At 59.2% G+C, this 20,465-nt stretch overlaps 1 protein-coding gene, 1 long non-coding RNA gene and 1 pseudogene across 3 annotated transcripts in view; 2 read left to right on the top strand and 1 right to left on the bottom strand.

Moving 5' to 3' along the window:
- Window positions 1–2,200: 2,200 nt before the first annotated feature.
- DUSP7 (dual specificity phosphatase 7) lies at window positions 2,201–14,957 on the top strand. 2 transcript variants are annotated; one of them, XR_009520876.1, is made up of 4 exons: window positions 2,201–2,875; window positions 4,360–4,794; window positions 7,593–8,015; window positions 14,873–14,957. XR_009520876.1 is itself a non-coding variant. In XM_060022621.1 (3 exons), the coding sequence occupies exons 1-3, from the start codon at window positions 2,359–2,361 to the stop codon at window positions 7,898–7,900; spliced, it is 1,260 nt and encodes a 419-aa protein (XP_059878604.1). In that variant the 5' UTR covers window positions 2,201–2,358; the 3' UTR covers window positions 7,901–9,139. The 2 variants fall into 2 exon arrangements, 1 of the variants encoding a protein (XP_059878604.1); XM_060022621.1 differs by lacking the exon at window positions 14,873–14,957 and having other exon boundaries at window positions 7,593–9,139.
- LOC132432352 (uncharacterized) overlaps window positions 9,346–20,465 on the bottom strand; it is a 70,838-nt gene continuing 59,718 nt past the window's right edge. Inside the window, exon 6 of the long non-coding RNA XR_009520877.1 lies at window positions 9,346–9,461. This is a non-coding gene — a long non-coding RNA (uncharacterized lncRNA). The remainder of the gene's footprint in view (window positions 9,462–20,465) is intronic.
- LOC132433019 (U4 spliceosomal RNA) lies at window positions 14,174–14,240 on the top strand (annotated as a pseudogene).

Below are 20,465 nucleotides of genomic sequence, written 5' to 3'. Positions count from 1 at the left end.
ACTAGGGAGCCATCACAAGCTAATGTGAGGGGTGGTGGGCCTCCTCCCCTCTTCTGGGAGGGGCTTCCTCGCGCACGGGGGATGGAGACGGGGGGGGGGGGGGGCGCGGTGGAGGGTCCCCTCGCAGTTGTGCCCCCACTAGTGAGAACAATGGTCAACTCCTCATCAGGCACTGCTGTAGGCGAAGCTCCAACAGGCCCCCAACAAGCCCGTTGAGGAATGACTCACTGGCCAGCAGGTCCCCTCCCTTGTGGGTCTGCTCAGGCCTTTTGAGTGAGGTGCTGGTTGTCTCCATCCCTGACAACCAGCACCTGGACTACCGGCTAAGGGGCCTGGCTTCAGAGAACCACCCTCCCAGGCTGACAGATTTGTGATGGACTGGTTGGGCACTGTCCAGACCAGCACGATCCCACGTGGGGAAAACTGAGGCCCAGAGAGGTGGGAACCATACTCGGGCCACACAACACGTCAGCAGGTGGCAGGGCAGAATCCACATCTAGGCCCCTCAGGCCCCGGGAGCCCTTTCCACTCGTCCTAGGTCCCCAGGGAAGTAGGCTCTGCCCAGCAACCCTAGGACAAGCCTGCGCGGGAGGCCAGAGACCTGATTCTCCTATCACCTCTCTGGGCATCGAATCTTGGGTGATAAGGCCACCTATGATTGCAGTGCTGTCATCTTGCTGGGAGTGTGACTGTGGGAGAGATCCCTGCTTCTTTTCGACACAGCCCTGCAGCGGGATGAAACCCTTCACATAGACTATCCTTCGCATGGACAAAGGGGGGTGGGGGGAGGGAGGTGGGCAGCGGGTACTAACCCAGGGCCGCCCCTCTTCGTGCCTTCCTGTCAGCGGAAAGCTCAAATCCTGCGGGTTCCAGAAGCACTCCCTTCGGCAAATCTCAAGCGCCACCGCCCTTCATCTCTGACGCTAACCTCCCTCCAGCTGGGTGTAGAGGCAAGGTGGCGGGGAGCTGACCAGCCTCGGGCAGAGTGGGAAGGATAAACCCCAAGGATGTGGGAGCACTCCGCCCAGCAGGGAACGGACCAGACGAACCGCAGGATCAGCCGCGAGCTCCCTCCCGACGCAGACAACCCTGACTCAGTAGGGAAAGTGCGGCAGGCCCTGCGCACGCGCACCGTTCGAGTCGAGCCGCTTTGTTCCAGCGCTACCTGCGGATCCATTCACCTACTCCGCCTAGGCAGCCTGCGAGCCGATACACAGCGCTCGCTGAGACCCCGCCCACTTCCCGCGCTGGGTGGAACTTTCGGCGGGCCCCGCCTTCCTCTCTCCGCCCCACCGTCTCCTTCGGCCGCGATTGGCCACCTGCGTGGCGCACTCCCGCCTACCACGAAAGTTGATTGGTGCGTTGGGAGGTGGGAGGAGGAGAGCCGATTAAAGAGGATCCCCCCAGCACCCGCTCCCGTGGAAAAGTCACGTGGCGCTTCACTCGGCGCCTGTCACCACCCCGCTTATGAAGCTTCCTTAAAGGGCCCGCTCTCTCTTCCCAGGTCGTTTCAGGATTTCTTCACCCCTGCCCGTGGAGGGTGGCACGGCCTTGGGCCGTCCTACTCCGCCAGTTGCCTAGGTGCTGATCCCCCCTCAGGCCTGCTGGGGTGAGACTACCTTCAGGTCTTTAAGCGTGTAGCCCTCATTGGGGCTATGCAAGTTGCCAGAAACGGTGACCGCCTAAGCACAGGTCATGGCACGTAGTAGGCGTTCAATTTCCATTTGTTGAATGAACTCGCTGAGAATGAATGAATGGAGTTGACAGGAGGAGGGGGCTTTGGCTCAGCCTGATCGCCCCTTCCCTCCGCCCCAACCCCGGGGAAACTCTGCTTCCGTGAACGTAGGAAGGGGATGCCACGCGCAGGACGCCCCCAGGGCAGCCCTTCAGGGTAGGGCACAGAAGAGCTGGGAGCGCGGGACAGGGGAACCGAGAGGGTCTTGGCCGGGCCCCCAGGCGAGTCATAATCAGTTCTGGGCCAGGCGAGACGGCGGCAGCGCTGAAGCGGGGCGAAGGCCGGGGCGCAGGTCTCCGGGCACACGGGACTGCTCGCGCGGCCGCGTACCCCGTGGGGAGGGGCGGCGGAGGTACGGCGCCTTTAAGCTCGGGCGCCGGCCCCGCGGCCCCGCCCCCCGGAGGACGCCTCGGCGCGCGGCCGTCCGAGACGCCGTTTAATTGGGGCTGTCAGGCCGCGGCGCGCGCGGAGGGCCGGGCGGGACGGAGGCCGGGAGGCCGGGGCGGCGGGCGTGCAGCTCGGCGGGAGGCGGGCGCCCGGAGACGCGGCTGGGGCCCGCGCGGCCGGGGCGCCGTCCCAGGGCAGGGCTGCCCGGCCCCGGCCCCGGGCCGCCCGCGCTCCCCATGAAAAACCAGCTCCGCGGCCCCCCAGCGCGGGCGCACATGTCGGCCTCGGGGGCGTCGGCGGCTGGGGGCACCGGGGCGGGGTCGGAGCCCGGTGCGGGGTCTGGTTCCGGCGCCGGTACCGGGGCAGGCGCGGCGGCGGGTGCGGGGGCCATGCCTTGCAAGAGTGCCGAGTGGCTGCAGGAGGAGCTGGAGGCGCGCGGCGGCGCGTCCCTGCTGCTGCTCGACTGCCGGCCGCACGAGCTCTTCGAGTCGTCGCACATCGAGACGGCCATCAACCTGGCCATCCCGGGCCTCATGCTGCGCCGCTTGCGCAAGGGCAACCTGCCCATCCGCTCCATCATCCCCAACCACGCCGACAAGGAGCGTTTCGCTACGCGCTGCAAGGCGGCCACCGTTTTGCTCTACGACGAGGCCACGGCCGAGTGGCAGCCAGAGCCTGGCGCTCCCGCTTCGGTGCTTGGCCTTCTCCTGCAAAAGCTGCGCGACGACGGCTGCCAGGCCTACTACCTCCAAGGTGAGGGCAGCACCGAGACCCTGTCTGGGATTGGGGCTCTCCCGCGGCTCCCGGGTGCCCCAGCCGGAGGCCGCTTTCTCTCCCCGTACCCAGCCTGCCCGGCCGGCGCCACGTCGCCCCCGGCCCGCATTCTCCTCTCCCGGGCGTCCGGCCCCAGCTGTGCGGGTTTAGGCTGATACGCAGGCCTCCTCTACACCTTTCTGGGCACGATCTAAGTGGGTCGAACAAACTTCTCCCCGCCTGGGCTTTCCTTTTTTCGTGTTGTTGGGGCCATGGCAGCTCCTAGGTTCCCCGTGAGCCCCTCAAAGGAGGGAGGGTCCCCTCCTGGGCACCCAAGTTCAGCTCCTACAGACTGGAATGCGTGTTCCTGGAAGGCCCGGGTTAGGACAGGAGTTTTTCATAATCGTCCCCGCCCCCGCCAGGGAATGGGGATCATTTGGGTTGGGGGACTCCGGGCATCCCCGCGTGGGTCTCATCACTTGGGAATCACCGCCTCTTGGAGGCGCTTGGGGCACGGCTGTAAGCAGTGTTCCTTGCCCCAGCTCTGGTTTTCTGGGACCCCCAAGTCCTTAGCCTGCCACCCCAGAGACTGTGGAAGGGGGAGGCAGCGCTGGGAGGCGAGTGGCTGCAGCCGGTGTTTCCAATTAACATTCCAAAATGGCCTCTTGCTGGCAGCGGGGCGGGCAGGCGGGAGGGGAGAGGAGGCCTGCGGCACCCTCGGGCGCAGGGCCCATCCTTAGCTGCAAGGCGCTCCCCATTTCTTGTCCCTGTAAAGCCCCCAGCAGCTTCCCCTTCTGTGGGTGCGAGGCTTGAGAGGGACCTTGTGTTACAAGGGGGTGGGTTCTGGAGAGGTGGAATTGGGACCCCTTTTATGAACTTGCCCCTGCCCTGGGAAAGAGCCAACAGATACCTTCACACTACTTCCCGTGTGGCTGAGAGTGGGGCTCAAGCACCCTATTCCCAGTCAGGGGGCCCAGGCCCTCTCTGCCTCTAGCTGACCCAGATGCAGCTCTGGCCCCTGCGGTCTCATCTATAAGAGGGGTTTGCAAACCCACAGGTGTTGGCCTGAGATGGGGTGGTTTGCTCTCCTTTACCGCTTAGCAGTTACTGAGCACCCATGGGTGCCAGGTGTACATGGGAGCTGTGGAAGAGGAATGAGCTGGAGTCTGTCCTCAAGTGCCCTAAAGCTGGTTGTATGGCTGGGGCCCTGAAGCCCTATGGGCAAGGGTATGGCGCTCAAGCATGTTACTTTATCACTTGGGGCCTCAGTTTCCCCATCTGTGAAGTGGATCATAGGATAGTTGTGGAGAAAACAGGAGAAGGTACATGTGTAAATATGTAGCACCGCCCGTGTTGTCCGTTGTTGGTGTTACGGTGCTTGCCGTGGGGAACCCTGGCTGCTGTTGGTCTTGTGCAGCCTGTTTGGTCTGGGGTCACTGGCATCGTCAGTCTCTCATCCAGGCCCTGTCTCATCCTGTCCACAGGTGGTTTCAACAAGTTCCAGACAGAGTACTCAGAACACTGCGAGACCAACGTGGACAGCTCGTCCTCGCCGAGCGGCTCACCGCCCACCTCAGTGTTGGGTCTGGGGGGCCTACGCATCAGCTCTGACTGCTCAGATGGTGAGTCGGACAGAGAGCTGCCCAGCAGTGCCACCGAGTCAGACGGCAGCCCTGTGCCATCCAGCCAACCGGCCTTCCCCGTCCAGATCCTGCCCTACCTCTACCTCGGCTGCGCCAAGGACTCCACCAACCTGGATGTGCTCGGCAAGTACGGCATCAAGTATATCCTCAACGTCACGCCCAACCTGCCCAATGCCTTCGAGCACGGGGGCGAGTTCACCTACAAGCAGATCCCCATCTCTGACCACTGGAGCCAGAACCTCTCCCAGTTCTTCCCTGAGGCCATCAGCTTCATCGGTAAGTGCTGCTGCGCTTCGGCCAGGGTGGGTGGGCTTGCGCATCAAGGTGTGTATGGGACTCTGGGTGTTGCCCGTGCCTGGCTGGGTATCTCTGGGCCTGTCAAGACCTGTGTATGCCCTGCATGTGCCAGCGTGTGCCCATGGGTGTACCCAGGCCCACTGTGCGTCACCGAGGCCCTCGGGGCCTGAGCAGTCCCCCGACTCGCAGGCTCCCTGCAGCTGTTGGAGCCTCGTGGACTCTGCTGTCCAGCTTGGGTTTTTCTGGCTGTGCTGTTTCAGGCTCAGCAAGCTGAAACGTCCCAGCTCTCAGACCTCCCACGAGTCTTGCTTGCTTTGCGTCACGCCTCAGCGCACATGTCTCTTTAGGGGCTGTCACGGAGCCTCTTTGGGCTTTACTGTGTACCTGAGGGGGCTAAAGTGTGGCCTGGAGCCAGAGGCCTCCCCCTAACTGGCAGCTGTTGGAACGTGATGACCCAAAGGGCCTCGGCGGGGCCTCCGATGCTCCCGGCAGCCTGTGGGGCTTGCTTGGCATATAGGAGGTATTCAGAGAGTATGGGGAGAGGCTGAGGAAGTCCTCCCCAGAGCAGTGTGTTCTGCTGTCTGGCTTAGCGCCCTCTGAGCCCCCTGCATCCGCAGCCTCAGCTGACTCGGGTTCCTTATCTTTGACCTCCCATCCTGCTTTCTCCTTGGCCAGCTGGAGGCTGTTTAGATGGCAGGTCGTCTTCGGGTTCAGCTCTCACCCAGGATTCAGGAAAGGGACACAAGATCAGGGTGAATGTAAACCCTGGGCTCTCCGAGCCTAGTGACCCAGTGTTCTGTCCAGCCTCCGGTGGCAGGGAGGGGGTGGCCCGGCAGTCTTTTCCCTCTGGCCGCTATGTCCAGTGGAGGGCGTTTTGGTGTCAGCTGGGCTGGGCTCGCGTTAATAACAGGAAGTGGGAGGCTTCCCCGCCTCATCCGCTTACTGGGAACCAAAAGTAGGTGCCTGGCTGGGAGGAAGGAAGGAAGCTGAGGCCTGGGGGAGGGGCTGTGTCGGGGGCTATCCAGAGCTTCCCAGCTCTGCTTGGGAGGACGTGGCCCAGAGGGCTGTGGGTGCTGCCTCAGCATTTGTGCTCTCCCCAGTCAAGAGGGGGGTGAAGAGGGGGCCCCCGGATTTCCCAGGGCTGAGCCTGGTTTGTAGGTGTTTTTATCGTTCTTGGAGGTCCTTTTACATCTGGGGAGGGGGACAGAACAGGGTGTAGAGGTGGGAGGAACCATACTCCCTTTTTGACAAGTGAAGGAATTGAAGCCCAAGCATCCCATAGGACTCAGTGGGGCAGGATCAAGCCCCAGCACCCCCGAGGCTCCGCCACACCCTTAGAGGGCTAAAAATAAAGCCAGCGGAAGCGGTTTGACTTTGGATTACCTAGGAGTGGGTTTGGGGACCAGGCCTTCCCCTTATCTTGATGTGTCACCACTGGAGGCTTGTCTCCACTACCCCCTTCTCCTGCCCCAAATCTAAAGGTCAGACAGCGTGGTTCCACGTGAATCCATGACGTCGGTCTCTTCCCCCGCTGGTCTGGCCCCCAGTTGGTCCCCGAGTCTGGATTAAGCACCTACTGCATGCTTTGCCCTGGGAACCCTCATGTGGGCTTAGGGAAGGGAAGTCCTGCCAGGCCAGAAGCAGTGAGTGCCATACGAGGAACAGTTTGTGAACCTGTGGCCTTTTGTAGGAGTGCATCTTGAAGGAGTGTACCTGGCTCCCAGTGAGCTCAGGCGGGGACCTTGGGGACCCCAGGCCTGCCTCTTGTTAATCTGTGCCTCTGGCACAGCTATGGCACGGAGATGCAGCTGTGCTCGGGTCTAGGGGAGGAGAGATTACAGGACTGAGTTGGCCGGTGGCTCAACCGGTATTTGAGCTCCTGCTGCCTGTCAGGCATAGGCGTCTGAGCACCGCACTGGGGGAATCCGGGAGGAGCGGTGGAGGGGAGAGTTGGCAGAACTTGGTTGGCTGTGGTGGGAGATGTCACTGGCACATGGGCCAGGGAAAGTCCAGTAAGTGGTCTGGGTAGGCCCCACATAAGCAAACCCCACTCGTGAAACTAGGCGTGGCCCTGGTCCCAGCCCCTGGCTATTCCGGAGCAGGACTAAGGCCCCGGGGACTGGCTGGGCCGAGGGCAGAGCCGAGTGCTGCCTGCCGTTCCCTTGTGGAGGAGCCTTCATGAGGCCTGTTTCTGAGGAGGCTCTCGGGGGCACCCATGGAAGCTGCCCCAGGACAGCAAGCTCAGCCCTGAGCCCCAGGTCGTGGGCTAGCGGGGGTGAGTGCTGCGAGGTAGGAGGAACCTGTGTGTGACCTTGTGCTCCTTACTTGGTCTCTGTGCCTGTGTCCTCATTTATAAAGTTAACTTGGTAGCCATGGTGCCGAGGACCTGAGAGGATGCAGGTGACACCTTGGCATGTAGTAGCACACGGTTAGAGCAGCAGTAGGACTAGCAGTGATCACAGTGTTTGTGGCGCCCCCCCCCTTGGCTCACGTCCCTCTAAGAGCACTGTGAGTAAGCAGGCCCTCTGACAGGAGAAGACCGAGGCGCAGGAATGTCCAGTGACTTGGAGCTACCGTGTGGCAGAGCCCTCTCCAGTCATGCTCTTAACCTCGACCCCAAGTTGCTGTCCCACCCGCGTGGGACTTCACCAGGTCACTCGGGAGTCGGGAGGCACCAGCCAGTCACCATGCTGCCCCCAGCCCCACCTGTGCCCCAGCCCCACCTGCGGTGGCTCCCTGGAGGAGGTGCTGCCCTGACCCGTGCCTGTGTGTTTCAGACGAGGCCCGCTCCAAGAAGTGCGGTGTCCTGGTGCACTGCCTGGCAGGCATCAGCCGCTCGGTGACGGTCACAGTGGCCTACCTGATGCAGAAGATGAACCTGTCGCTCAATGATGCCTACGACTTTGTCAAGAGGAAAAAGTCCAACATCTCACCCAACTTCAACTTTATGGGGCAGCTGCTGGACTTCGAGCGGACGCTGGGGCTGAGCAGCCCGTGTGACAACCACACCCCCAGCGAGCAGCTCTACTTCTCCACGCCCACCAACCACAACCTGTTCCCACTCAACACGCTCGAGTCCACGTGAGGCCGGGGGCACGGGGCAACGGGCCAGCCCCTCCCGGGCCTCCACAGGGCCCGCAGGGAGGGCCCACGCCTGCTGCCTCTGGCGTGAGGAACCCGGACATCGCCTGTGCCCAGAGGTGAGCTTCCCTCACCGTCCCGGGGAGGGTGCAGCCCACAGCCAGGCCTCCCCCGGCAGGACTTTCCGGAGGGGCCCTCGGCTCTCAGACATGTGGCTTTGGGAGTCCAGTGGGGCCTCGTCCTTGTCCCAGGACACTCCTTTCTGCTGATGGCCCAGCCAGTTTGGCTCTTTTTTTTTTTAAAGACACATCCATGGACCTGAGTTTACTTTTTATTTTTGGCAGGTAAATCCGAGCTCCCTGGAGCAGAGAGTGTTCAAGCTCTTCTTGATTTTTCTTTTTTAATGAAAAGTGTTATTTTCAGGCTACATGCAACAGTGGATTGTATAAACCAGTATTTCATCCCTTTCTTGATCCTGCGAGAGAGAGAGAGAGAGAAGTGTTATCAGTTTGTTTTTCTTCTTATTTCAAAAAGCAATTCTTGGGTTTTTGTTTTTAATGGAAAAGACAAACCCCGCGTTGATCTTGACCAAAAGCGTTTTGCACATGTGTGAAGCCTCCGTTTCCGCAGCGGCCCTTAAAGGGGTGGTTTGCTGCTCTCGCCAGCTTTGGACTCCCAGGCCTGCCCACACCTCCCACCTCGGCCCAGCCCGACCTGGCGCTGCATTTGCCTGTGATGACTGCCGCGAGTGGTGAGTGGTGGGCTGGACAGGTAGCCTTTGCATTCTCTGCCCACCCAACTGCCCTTCTGGTGGTCCCTGCCAACTGCCGCAGGCAGCAGAGGGAGGCCCTGCCACTGTCCTGCTGGAGGTGGGGCCACAGGGGGCTGCCACGCAGTAGCATTAACCCTCCGGGCTCAGCCCCGAGGGGGGCCTGGGCCCCAGGCCCTTTTTATATGTACCCACTACTTGCTTGTTCCTCTCTCTGTCTGTTGGTAGCTGAGGGTGCAGGCCCAGTGGCTGGGGGGGGTGTTGGTGGTGGCACCCAGCCCTGCCTCCCCCGAGTCTCTTCCCTCACCCTGGTTGTTGCTTTGGTTCAGCTGCCACTCCCAGCCCCCTCAACCCGTGAAAGCCTGCCCTGTGCTCATCTTGCCCCTGCCTTCTATTAAGAAACTCGCACCCATTTCAATCCCAGGGCAGGGGTGGGTGGCGAGGATGGACAAGGAAAGGGGTGTGAGGCTCTGTCCATCCCTCCACCCCCGTATCCACAGAACAAAGCCACGGATTCCGTTATCCTCCTCCAGTTTTGTTCCTTCTCCAACCTCAGTTCTCCCAGGTGTCAGGACTGCATAGGGCCTGGGGAGGGGTGAGCAGTCGGGCTGGGGTCCCTGAGCGAGCCAGCACTCAGCATGTGAGCAAGGCCACGGAAACTCTGCCCCCACTGCATCTTACCTCACAGGGGTGGTTTTCAGGGATTCTTTAAGGCAGCAGATTAAAATCTTGCCACAGTCAAGAAATTGACAAAAAGCTTCCGTGCTGTACATGGTTCTCTTTCTCTCTTTTTTACCTTTAAAAAGAAAAACCCAGAAAGATGCATCAGATTTGTGTAAATGAGGGTATGCCAAGAGGGTGGCCAGTTTTGCTTTATGAACTTATGAAGGAAAATTTGTGACCCTACATATATATACACACACATACATATATATATCCCGATCCAGCAACGGGACTTTGTTTATATTGCAAATAAATATTATTTTTTCTTTAAAACGAATTGTGTCTGATAAGGGCCAGGGGTGGAGGCAGTGAGGAGGGGCACCGTGGCCAGTATCCCAGTGCCTGCTCTGCGAGAGGCAGCAGCCTGATCCTGCCTGGGGCCTGTTGGGCACTTGCTGTGACTGGCTGGAGGTGCCCAAAGCTGGGAGGAGCAGCTGGGGTGTGGGCATTTCCCCAGCCACTCAGGTGCAGGCAGGCTGGGGCATCTGGGCTTTCTCCATGTGCTTTGGCCCACTGGTTAACAGGTCAAGGCTTGGAGAGGTTTTATGGACCAAGGTTACAGAACTGAGCCCCTGCTCGCCCAGAACCGCCCAAGGCTGTCCACTTGGACATTGCCCAGACTGCCCAAGCGCTCCAGGCTCCTGACCTGCCCCCCTGTGGCCCCGGCGCCCTGACCCTTTCTCTTTCTACTCTTGTGGACGGGACATGGGGTGTGTGTTTATCAAGCTCCCTCCTTCCCCCTCTGTCCCTGGGATGCTTACAGGACGTGAAGCCTGGTCAGTGAGCAGGTCAGCCCTGCTTTGCTCCTCAGGAGCTGGGTGGCTTCAGACAGGTCCCTCAGCCTCCCTGAGCCTCAGTATCTATATCCGTACAGTGGAGCCAGTCACACCCAAATACCCAGTGCTTTTCACGTTCGGGCATGATGAACACCTGATGTTCATTTCCTGGTCTGGACCTGGGCCTGCAGGGAGGGCTAGGCTGTGCCCAGCTTCTCCAGAGCAGATGAGCGTCAGCCCTCCATGCAGGCCCCTCTGGAGTCGTAAGGCCAGGCCCTGGGGGGAGCAGGGGGCAGGCAAGGGTCCTGGAGAAGAATGATGGCCGTGGCCTGGGGAGCGAGGCCCCCAGTGGGCCCCACAGCCCCATGTTACAGATGGGGAAACGGAAGCTCCGCAGGGGCTTCACCTCTGACTGGACTGAGCCCCGGTCATGAACTTAGGGGGACCTGGGGGCTGACTCCGTTTCCCCATCTCTGCCTCTCCCCTGGCTTTATCCCTTCTGCTGTGACCAGCACTGGACTAGCCCTGGGTGGCAGGTAGGTGGGCAGGGCCGGAAAAGTGAGAGCAATTCAGCCCCTTCCCCAGCACTCCCCTTTGGGCCATCTAGGCTCTGCCGTCTCTGTCCCTGCCCCATCTCTCCCCGTGAGTTACATCCAACGGGAACAGTCACACCCTCACGCGTATGAGGAGGGCTAGGTGGGCTCGAATCCCAGCTGTGTGGCTGCCAGCTCCTCAGCCCTCTCACTCAGCCTTCCCATCTCTAGAAGGGGGGACACTGCAGTGCGGCCAGCAGGCCCGTGGGAGGGGGAGGAAGGGGGTTCTCAGTGTCGGCAAAGGGGCGGGGGCTGCTTTGGCTCTTGGGCTCCCTCAGGGCCCTGGTCCTTCTGTGCCAGGGGCGGGCAAGGGGGTGGGGGCCTGAGCAGGCAGAGACTGGACCTTTGTTCCCTCGCTGCCCTCGGCCAGGGCTGGGGAAGCCCGCGGGTGCTGGGTGGGGGGCTGGGCCCTCGACAGGCCGAGTAAGTGCCTGGCAGTGCCACCGTGCCCAAGCACAGGCTCGGGGGTGGGAGCAGCAGTCTCCTCCTGAGCTGGCCCCTCCAACCAAGCACTGAGGGACTTTACCTCCTATGCAACCTTAGGCCAGGTGGCCTCTGACCCTCGGTGTCCTCATCTGTAGAAACTCCCACCTCACTACCATGCCTGGCTGAGGTTCCCTGCAGCTTCCTTCTGGTGGGGGCAGAGGGATAGGTCATGGCTGGGTGGCTGGAGCCCTGGGTCCTTGCTCTGACCTTGGTCTAGGTCGTGCTAGACTGCTGTCCCCACCCTGGGTCCCAGGTTCCTGCCTCATGGTCCCTCCCTCTGAGCTCCTGTTGTTGCACCTTGTTTTGGTCGTGCTGTCCCCCACTGGGCCCTGTCCGTCCCAGGCCTCACGCTGAGCTCCTGTTGTTCCACCTTGTTTTGGTCGTGCTGTCCCCCTGGGCCCTGTCCGTCCCAGGCCACCTTTGGCTGAGGCCTTGGATGCCAGTGGAGCTCGAGGACACCTGGCTCTCGGCTGCATCTGCTTCGTCTCTGTGCCCTCAGTCCCATCTCTTTCCTCCTGACCCTCTTTCTGCCTCCCTTTGGGTCCCCGTTTCTGTCTCCATCTCAGCCCAGGCCCCCAGGACCCCCTCATCCACTTCTTAGCCACTTCTTAGCATTCTCATGGGAGGAGGATCTGAGCCACTCAGTCACTCACTCACTCACTCGCACATTCATCCAGCAGCCATTTCCTGTGCCGACTGGGCTGTCCCAGTAGTCGGAACATGCCCGAGGGAAGTTCAGTGATGTCAGACTGGGTGGCAGGATAATAGGGCCCTCAACTTGTCCTCTGATAAATGAATCAGGTGCAACAGCAAGAGTGACTAAGGCTGGACACGAGAAAGAACTTGTAGCACTGTGGAGGAGTCACCCTGAAGGGGGTCTGACAAGGACACCACAAAAGAGATGAACATTTCCCTAGAGTGGTCCTGCTCCGAGCCCGGGGGAGGGGGAGGCTGCCCTCAGGAGAGGGGCCACCTCCACAGGACCCCTCCCCAGAGTGCAAACATAGTCATCCCTGACGAATGGGGCAGGGCGGGGGCCGGCAGCAAGCCTGTGCTGGAACCCGCTCCCACCCCTGCTGCCGCCACCACCTGGTACACGCAGGCCTGCCCCTGGATACTATGTGTGCAGCGGGCAGACCCTCTGCCTCAGCACGGATGTGGCCGGGAACACCGGCACCCACACCCAAACCCTTAACAGAAGCCAGAGACGCTGAGTAGAAGCAAGGCCTCCCCACCCTGCTGCCCTGAGACTTTTCACCCAGGTCCTGCCTCCCCCATCGGGCTGGGAGCCTTCTCCCTCTGGCCGCATGAAGGACCAGATACACGAGCGCACACACACTGCCCCCTCATTCTTCAGACAAGACAAGCCCAAGCAGGTCTCACGGTGATGGAGGAGCCGCCTGCCTCTGACTCCAGCCTCCTCTCATCAGGGTGTGGCCCGGTGAGGTCATCCCTTCCCAGGCAAGGCCATTAAAGACCATCATTAGCAACTCCCTAGAGGTAAGATGAGGCCTCAGCGCCATTGTCTCTGGCTGGGCCAGATGAGCCCTGACAGGGAACAGGGGACTCCAGCCCCTGCCAAACCCCCTTTGCTCAGGAAGGCAGCCCCCTTCCCAGGTCTGCTCCGTCGCATACCTCCAGGGGGCATCATCTACCCTGTGGCTTCTGTGCATCTATAGGATGTCCATCCACCCCTCTACGTCCATACCTCCTCCTCCAGTCCCAGGGCCCTTCCATCCCTGCTGCAAGCAAAGAGGGGCTGCAGCCCCTTCTCCAGGGCTGGATGGGCCAGCAGGGGGGTGGAGGGGTGTGGTCCAGAGGACAGGGGAGCCCCTAAAGAGCTTTAAAAGCCCATGGCTGTCACTAGACATGACAGTTATAGTTGTCACTATAGACAGTTAAGTTATAGTTGTCACTAGAAAGATCCCCTAGAATGTAAGTTGGTGGAAAACAGTATGGAGGTTCCTCAGAAAACTAAAAATAGAACACCATATGATCCAGCATTCCTACTCCTGGGCATATATCCAGACAAAACTAGAATTCAAAAAGATACATGCACCCCTATGTTCATAGCAGCACTGTTCACGATAGCCAAGACATGGAAACAACCTAAATGTCCAACAACAGATGAATGGATAAAGAAGATGTGGTACATATACATAATGGAATACTACTCAGCCATAAAAAAGAATGAAATAATGCCATTTGCAGCAACATGGACGCAACTAGAGATTATCATACTAAATGAAGTAATTCAGACAAAGAAAGACAAATACCATATGGTATCACTTATATGTGGAATCTAAGATATGGCACAAATGAACCTATCTATGAAACAGAATCACGGACATAGAGAACAGACTAGTTCTGTTCAAGGGAGAGGGGGTTGGAGGAGGGATGGAGTGGGAGTTTGGGGTTAACAGATGTAAGCTTTTATAGAGAGAGTGGATAAACAACAGGTCCTACTGTATAGCACAGAGAACTGTATTCAATATCCTATGATAAACCATAATGGAAAAGAATATTAAAAAAAAGAATGTATATATAACTGAGTCACTTTGCTGTACAGCAGAAATTAACATAGCAGTGTAAATCAACAATGCTTCAATTTTTAAAATATTGATTAAAAAATTTAAAAACACTAGTTTCTGAGTGGAGAACAGGCTGAGGGGCAAGTGTTCAGGACAGGGGACGCTGAGGAGGCTAGCATGGTCACAGTGGGTGGTGGGGACTGGACCATTGTAGCATGGGAGGAGAGGCGGAGAGAAGGACACAACCGCAGGACCAGCAGCACTTGAGCCTCATGGGAGGCAGCACCCATGGTGTGAACACAGGGTCCCAGTGTAACTTAGCAGGACCCTATGGGGCCTTCCTGGGACAGACCCCTCCTCCATATCCCCTGCCGTAGGCCCTCTCTGAAGTACCCAGATAGCTTTGCGCAGTGGCAGTATTGTAGCCAATGAGGTTTATCCGAGGCACGATTACTGCTAACTGAAGTACCCAGATAATGGTATCTGATGCACATCTCGAGTTCTTTTACAGATATGAAAACCACGTCCTGGCTATTGTAAATAGAGCTGCAGTGAACACTGTGGTACATGATTCTTTTTGAATTATGGTTTTCTCAGGGTATATGCCCAGGAGTGGGATTGCTGGGTCGTATGGTAGTTCTATTTTTAGTTTTTTAAGGAACCTCCATACTGTTCTCCATAGTGGTTGTATCAATTTACATTCCCACCAACAGTGCGAGTCCCTCTGGCTCTACATGATGAACTCGTTTAATCCTCCCTGAAGCCCTAGGAGTGGGGTGCTGATTGTCCCCAGTGGGCAGACGAGGAAAGCAAGTTGAGAAGGGTCTGCACTGGGGTCTGGGTGCACGTCTGGCTGACTCTGGAATACTTGCTCTTGTCATAGTGAAGAACAAATCTGCCTCCATATTGGACCTGTTTCTTTTACTCTAACCTTTGTCTTCTATTACTTTTGCTACAAGAATGTTGCCTGTAGCCTGAAATATACAGGACAGCCCATTCTCAAGGCTCTGACTTTCAAAGGTATAACACTTTTCCATTCATGTAGAGATAAAAGGTTGCAGAACAGAGAATAACATTTGTCTTGTTGGAGGTTTACAGGAACATCATGACCTGGGCTAAGTTGACAGACGCAAGAAGGAAGGATTCTGACACCAAGAAGTTTGCACCAACCAACCACACCCCCTCCCCCTTTTAACATGAAAAAAGCCTGAATTCCAACTCTGGTAAGGTGGTTCTTTGGGACATTAGTCCACCATCTTCTCAGTATGCTGGCTTTCTCAGTAAAGTCGTTATTCCTTGCCCCAACAACTTGTCTCTTGCTTTACTGGCCTGTCATGCAGTGAGCAATACAAGCTTAGACTCAGTAACACTCTCAAATATCCCAGGCCTGAGAGGTCCATGGTGGCTTTGGGGTCTTTGACCCCTCCCAATCCCAACACCACCTGGGCTCCCACCGGTGCCAACCCTAGGAGCAGCATCTTGAGGGAGGGTGCCTGTAACCCCCTTTCTGAAGGGATTACAATTCATCTGTGGGTTCCCTGGGCCAGGCTGGGCAGGGGAGGCAGAGGAGGAGAGCTGGCATCACCTCGGGAGGCTTGGGAGGGAGTGTTGAGTCCGGGCTGTCCCAGATTGCAAAGGCTGGAGGGGCAGAGACTCAGGGACACCCAGTTCTAAAAGGTAAGGTGTCAGGGAGGCTTCCCAGAGAAGGGGACATCTTGTGGTAAAGATGGAGCTTCTGCTGTTTCTGCCTCCAGGCCTTTGCCCCTGCTATTTCCTCCCCTTGAATACTCTTCATCACCCACAGCTCCCTTCAAATGGCTACCTCTGCCTACTCTGTCCCTGAGCTTGGCTCAAATGCCTCCTCCTCCACGAAGCCCTCCAAGCCTCTTCCCCCAGCTGAGGTTCTGGCACCTCCTCTGGCTCCCATGGCCCTCTGTGCAACCCCATTCCCTGGAGGCTTTGCTTGTCAGGACGCTGGGTCCAGCTGGGCATCATCATCCCTCTGGCCACTGTCTGAGGCACCTCTGGGAACTTGCCCAGCTCTGGATGTCAGGCCTGTGTGACCTGCGCACACAGAGATGTTGCATGTGTGCCCAGAGTACACGTCCTCACGTGTCCAGGTGTTGCTGATTCTGCATCTGCCTCTGGAGATGCTGAGGAGGTGGGACTGACAGGATCTCTGGCCTCTGCAGCCCCTGTTCTCCCTGCCTCTGTGCCCACCATGGTCGCCTGCCCTCCCCTCTAGTTCCAGCCAGAGCTCCTGTTTATAAATATCTGCCACCACATTGGCTAAGTGGAGGGGTCTGGAGGCCACGCTAATTGATTAATTAAACCCTCTCGGTTAATTAGCTCCGTCCCTCCAGGGAAAAAAGCCTAGAGCTGGAGCCAAAGCCTCCTCTAGGCTGGGGGAGGGTTTAATTAGCCTGGGTCAGGCTGAGCCTGATGCCAGCTGCTGGGGGCAGTGGAGAGCCGGGGAGGAGTTCTGGGCACTGGAGCCAGCGGGGCCACCTGGGGTGGGGATAAGGGGGCCTCCAGCTTGGGCCTGAACCAGCCATTGATCACCCTGCCCAGCCTCCTGGCTCTTCACCTGAGCCGCAGAGGCCAGGGGCAGTTGGACCTGGAGGAGGAGGGGAGAGGTGCACCGCAGGGGGCAGGACCTGTGGGAGCAAAGGAGTGGAGGCTGACCCCCAGAAGATGAAAGGGCCTTTACTTGGTTAGCATCCCCACACGGGCTGAGGGAGACTCCAGTTTCTACAAAAGGGCCTCTCACCCTTGGCTGCTATAGCACAGTGAGGGCCTTGAATGCCAGCACAAGAGCTGAAACTTTCTCTGGATGTGGGAAGACACGGCAGGTTTGAAGCCAAGGAGGGACCTGATCAGGTTTGGGTTTTGGAAAGATCGTGGGCTGGGGTAGGGGATGGATTGCTCAGGCGAGAATGGATTAGAGGGGCAGGAAAGGGGTGGGAGCTGGCAAAGAGGGAGCTTCAGGTGTCCAGAGAGAGTGGAGGTCCATCAGGTGTGGGGACTTGTGGGGAGGTAGGTCTAGCCTGGGTGTTAACAGACTAGCTAATGCTGTGTGGCCTAGGGCCACCCAGTTCCCTTCTCTGGGCCTCTCTCCCCTAATCTGCAAGGTTCAGGGAGGGGTCCCCGAAGGCCAGAGCCTTGGGATGTGAAGTCAGGCATGTTTCCTCGCCCCAGGACAAAATACCTGCTTTCCCCGCAAGCTCTGCTGGCACCCAGGCAACCTGCCCAGCAGGGTTCACGTGCATGAAGAGCAGAGCCCAGCCCCCAACACTGTAACATCATGGTTCCAGACCAGAGGACAGAGGGGGAGGGAGGGGGAGGGAGGGGGACACCTTTGCTGGGTACCTGTGGCTCCGGATGGCCCCAGGGAGGGAGCTGGCCATGGGTAGGAGGCCGGGAGCCCAGGACACCATGACCGACACAGCAGCAGGCAGGGCTGCAGCCTTGGCAGGAAGCCGACCCTGGGCCGGTCCTCCAGCTCCCTGAGTGGCTGCCCAAGTGGGAACAATGACCCTTTCACGTCACGCCTCCTCCAGTCACAGAAACTTTGGCGCCGTGGGACAAAGGGGCCATTTCATCATTGTTGGGCTGCATCAACAGCCCGCCGGCCTGAGCCCTGTTGCCCCCACCCAGCCCAGGCCCCGGGCAGGGAGGCCGGCTGCCCAGCCCGGCCAGAGCCCAGCACTTTCTCCCGGTTCGGCCCAGCCACATCCATCCGGAGACCCTCCTCGCCTTCCTTACCTTTTGGGCTCAGCAAAAGCTGCGCCAGAGCCACGCTCTAAGGACCTACGAGGAGAGCAGGCTCTGCCCCCATCCTTCCCCTCCTGAGTCCTGGTCTTCCTATCTGTGGGAAGGGGGCTGGGTGAGATGATCTGCTACCCTGACCCTGAGGGGTAAAACTTTCCGCTTCTGCTCCTGCCCTCAGCCAGCGCCCAGCCCCTAGTGAGAGCACCAAAGTGGGGAGGAGCCCCTGGCCCATGGGGTGGAGAAAGCAGAGGAGGTCTCTTGGTCTGAGTCCTCACCAGGCGCCTGCTTAGCCTCTGGTTGCAGTGACCTTCTGTGGTGGGAGCTAGCTGAAGGCCACTTCTGTTCATCCTTGAGCTAGCCTCCCCACTAAGAGCACTTGGCCAAGAGGCCAGGGGGGCCAGGGCTCTACCCAGGGCAGACTCTCCCCACACACAGCCCTGTCTTCTGCCTCCTTTTGTTAGGGACTGGGGAATTGGAGCCCTGAGCCGGCAGGCTTCCTCCCTTCTCCACTTGGCCAGCGTTTGCTGGGGCTTCCTAAGAGGGAAAGCAGTGGAGCCTTAGGGAAGAGGTCCCAGTCTGGGGATCAAGACAGAAACTGCACCTCCTACCCCCTGAGGTCAGAGCTGTCTCAGAGAGAAGCCCGAGAATCCAGACATCAGGGGCCCCAGGCACAGCCTCAGAAGCAGGGCTGTGGGACAGGGTGGTGGCCTTGTGGCGGGTGCCCACAGGCAGCCATGGTGTTGGTAACTCATCCCCCAGTGGAGTGCATGGGGGCTCCAATTGCTGGGGGCCACCAGAGGGGGGGGAGGCAGGTAGCTCAGCCAAGGCCAGAGGGCTTGGGGGGTCACCCCTGGGGACATCTGCGTGACATAAACCATTCAAGCAGCCAGTCTGGGACTGGAACGCCGCTTCTGCTCAAGGAGGAGATAGGCTCTACCCTGATGGGCTCCTTCCCCAGGACCCAAGAGTGGGACAAACTGGGAGGGTGGGTTCCTGATGCTGGGGCGGGAGAAGGTCAGGGGCACGTGGGTACCACAGTTTTCCCCAGTCCACAGAGGAGAACCCTGAGACTCAGGGTGAAGTGACCACTCTAAGCCACATAGCAGGTGAGCAGCAGAGCCTCAGCCACTGGGGAGGAGGGAGCCGGAGGCTGGGGCTGGTCACCACAGGGGTCTGGTCTCCAGGTGACCCTACTTGGGTGCTGGGCAACAGGCTGGCTGTCGAGGGCAGATACTGTGTATATGGCTGCAGGGGACCTGCAGGGCCGGGCCTGCTCTCTGGTTCCTACAGCTGCCTGTCCGCCCAACCCTGCCCCACCGGGCCCGGCGGCACTGCACACACACTGCCCATTTGCCCTGCCTCACTTCCTCTAAGACTAAAGAATCACCCCTTCAGGGGACTGGAGCCTGGCACCCGGCAGCAGGAAATGACTGGCCCTGCCCTCCCCAGAGCAAGCCCGCCCTGTACACCACCCACCCCAGTCTAGACTCCCAGGAACATGTGGGGGTGGGGCCACTGCCCTGGGTAGAGGCTGCCAGGCTCAGCCTGGGAGTAGAGGTGGATGTTCTCCCTCCCAAACCTGGCCAAGGGCCCCTTCTGTCCCAGCTGCCCATCTTGTTGACCTCCAGTCTCAGAATCCCTGGTCCCCCAGCCCACTCAAGCCCAGGACCCTGGGAGGGGGTTAAGGGCTGAGCCCCTGCTATAACTCCAGACCGAGACCTGGGCTCTGATCACAGTTTCAACCTCCTTCGATTCCAAGGCAGCCTCTGAACTGTGTCCCTCCAGAGAACAGAGGTTGAGGCTGCCTCAAGATGCCTGAGGACAGAAGTGGGAGCCTGGCCTGATGACACTGGGGGTTCCTAGAATCCCTACATGATCCGCTGCAGCTGCCATCAGGGTAAGGCGGGGGTCGGGGGTTGGGGCTTCAGGCAACTTCTGGCTCTAGGTGGGGTCGCAGCTCCAACACAGCCCTCAGTCTCCAGGCTCTGCCCCAGGCTCAGGTCCCAGCAGTGGTCAGCACCTGCCCATGCTGGGCCTATACTAAGCTACTGAGGCTCAAGGGAGAGGCACAGCTGCCCGAGTGTTCCTCAGCAGGGCTGGGAGGCTGAGGCTCTGGATTCCGGCTCCAGCTCTGGCCCCAAAGGTCAGCGGGCCTGCAGCTAGGTTCCTACACCCTCTGGACCCCAGTCTCCCAGCTGTGCACACTGGCTGGACTCACTGAGGGCTGCTCCCAGTTCAGACACCCCGAGTTCTTGTGTAACACCTGCTAGGCCAGACATACCACAGTCTATTAGTCAACAGGATCCCAAATAGTCACCTCACCCTGACTCAAGGGTTCTGGGAGGGGACTCCACTGTCCTCAGCCTCTGACCTCCCATGAAGGGTCACTCTGAGGAGGACACACAATGCTCTGATAGCACCATCCCTCGGCCCCAAGACTCCTGAGAGCCTCCATGTAGGTGTGCACCCACTGCTGCCCTGGGCTCGGTGAGTGGCTCTAAGCTGTGTGATCCAGGGACAGCTCTGTCCTCTCTGGGCCTCAGCTGCCACCTCTACACCATGAGTCCATTCCCTCCTTGGGGGCTATGGCCATGATCAGAGATGTCTCATGAACCACAGCTCTGGTAACAGCTGAGCCAGGGGGGTATCACATACAGCCACGTCCCAGTGGGGTGAGTTCTGTGGCCAAGCAGAGAGTCTGGCTTTGCAGACTGGTTTGCAGTCCCACCTTCAGAAGTGACCCCTCACTTCTCTGAGCCTCACTCAGTGGGGATAATAGAGATACCTGTCTCACCAGGTGTGGAAGTGACTTGTCTGAGCCACCAGGCCCCGGGGAGAATGGGAGCAGCAGCTGTTATTGGGTGTGCCTGCTGGGCAGGGCAGGGGGCGGGGGGAGCTCCCAGACACCCTCAGAGCCGCT

This window comes from Delphinus delphis, chromosome 10 (genome assembly GCF_949987515.2).
Source record: "Delphinus delphis chromosome 10, mDelDel1.2, whole genome shotgun sequence".
In the NCBI taxonomy this organism is placed as follows: Eukaryota; Metazoa; Chordata; class Mammalia; order Artiodactyla; family Delphinidae; genus Delphinus; species Delphinus delphis.
Note: the sequence above shows the minus strand (reverse complement) of the source record. Positions and strands in the feature narration are given on the sequence as shown.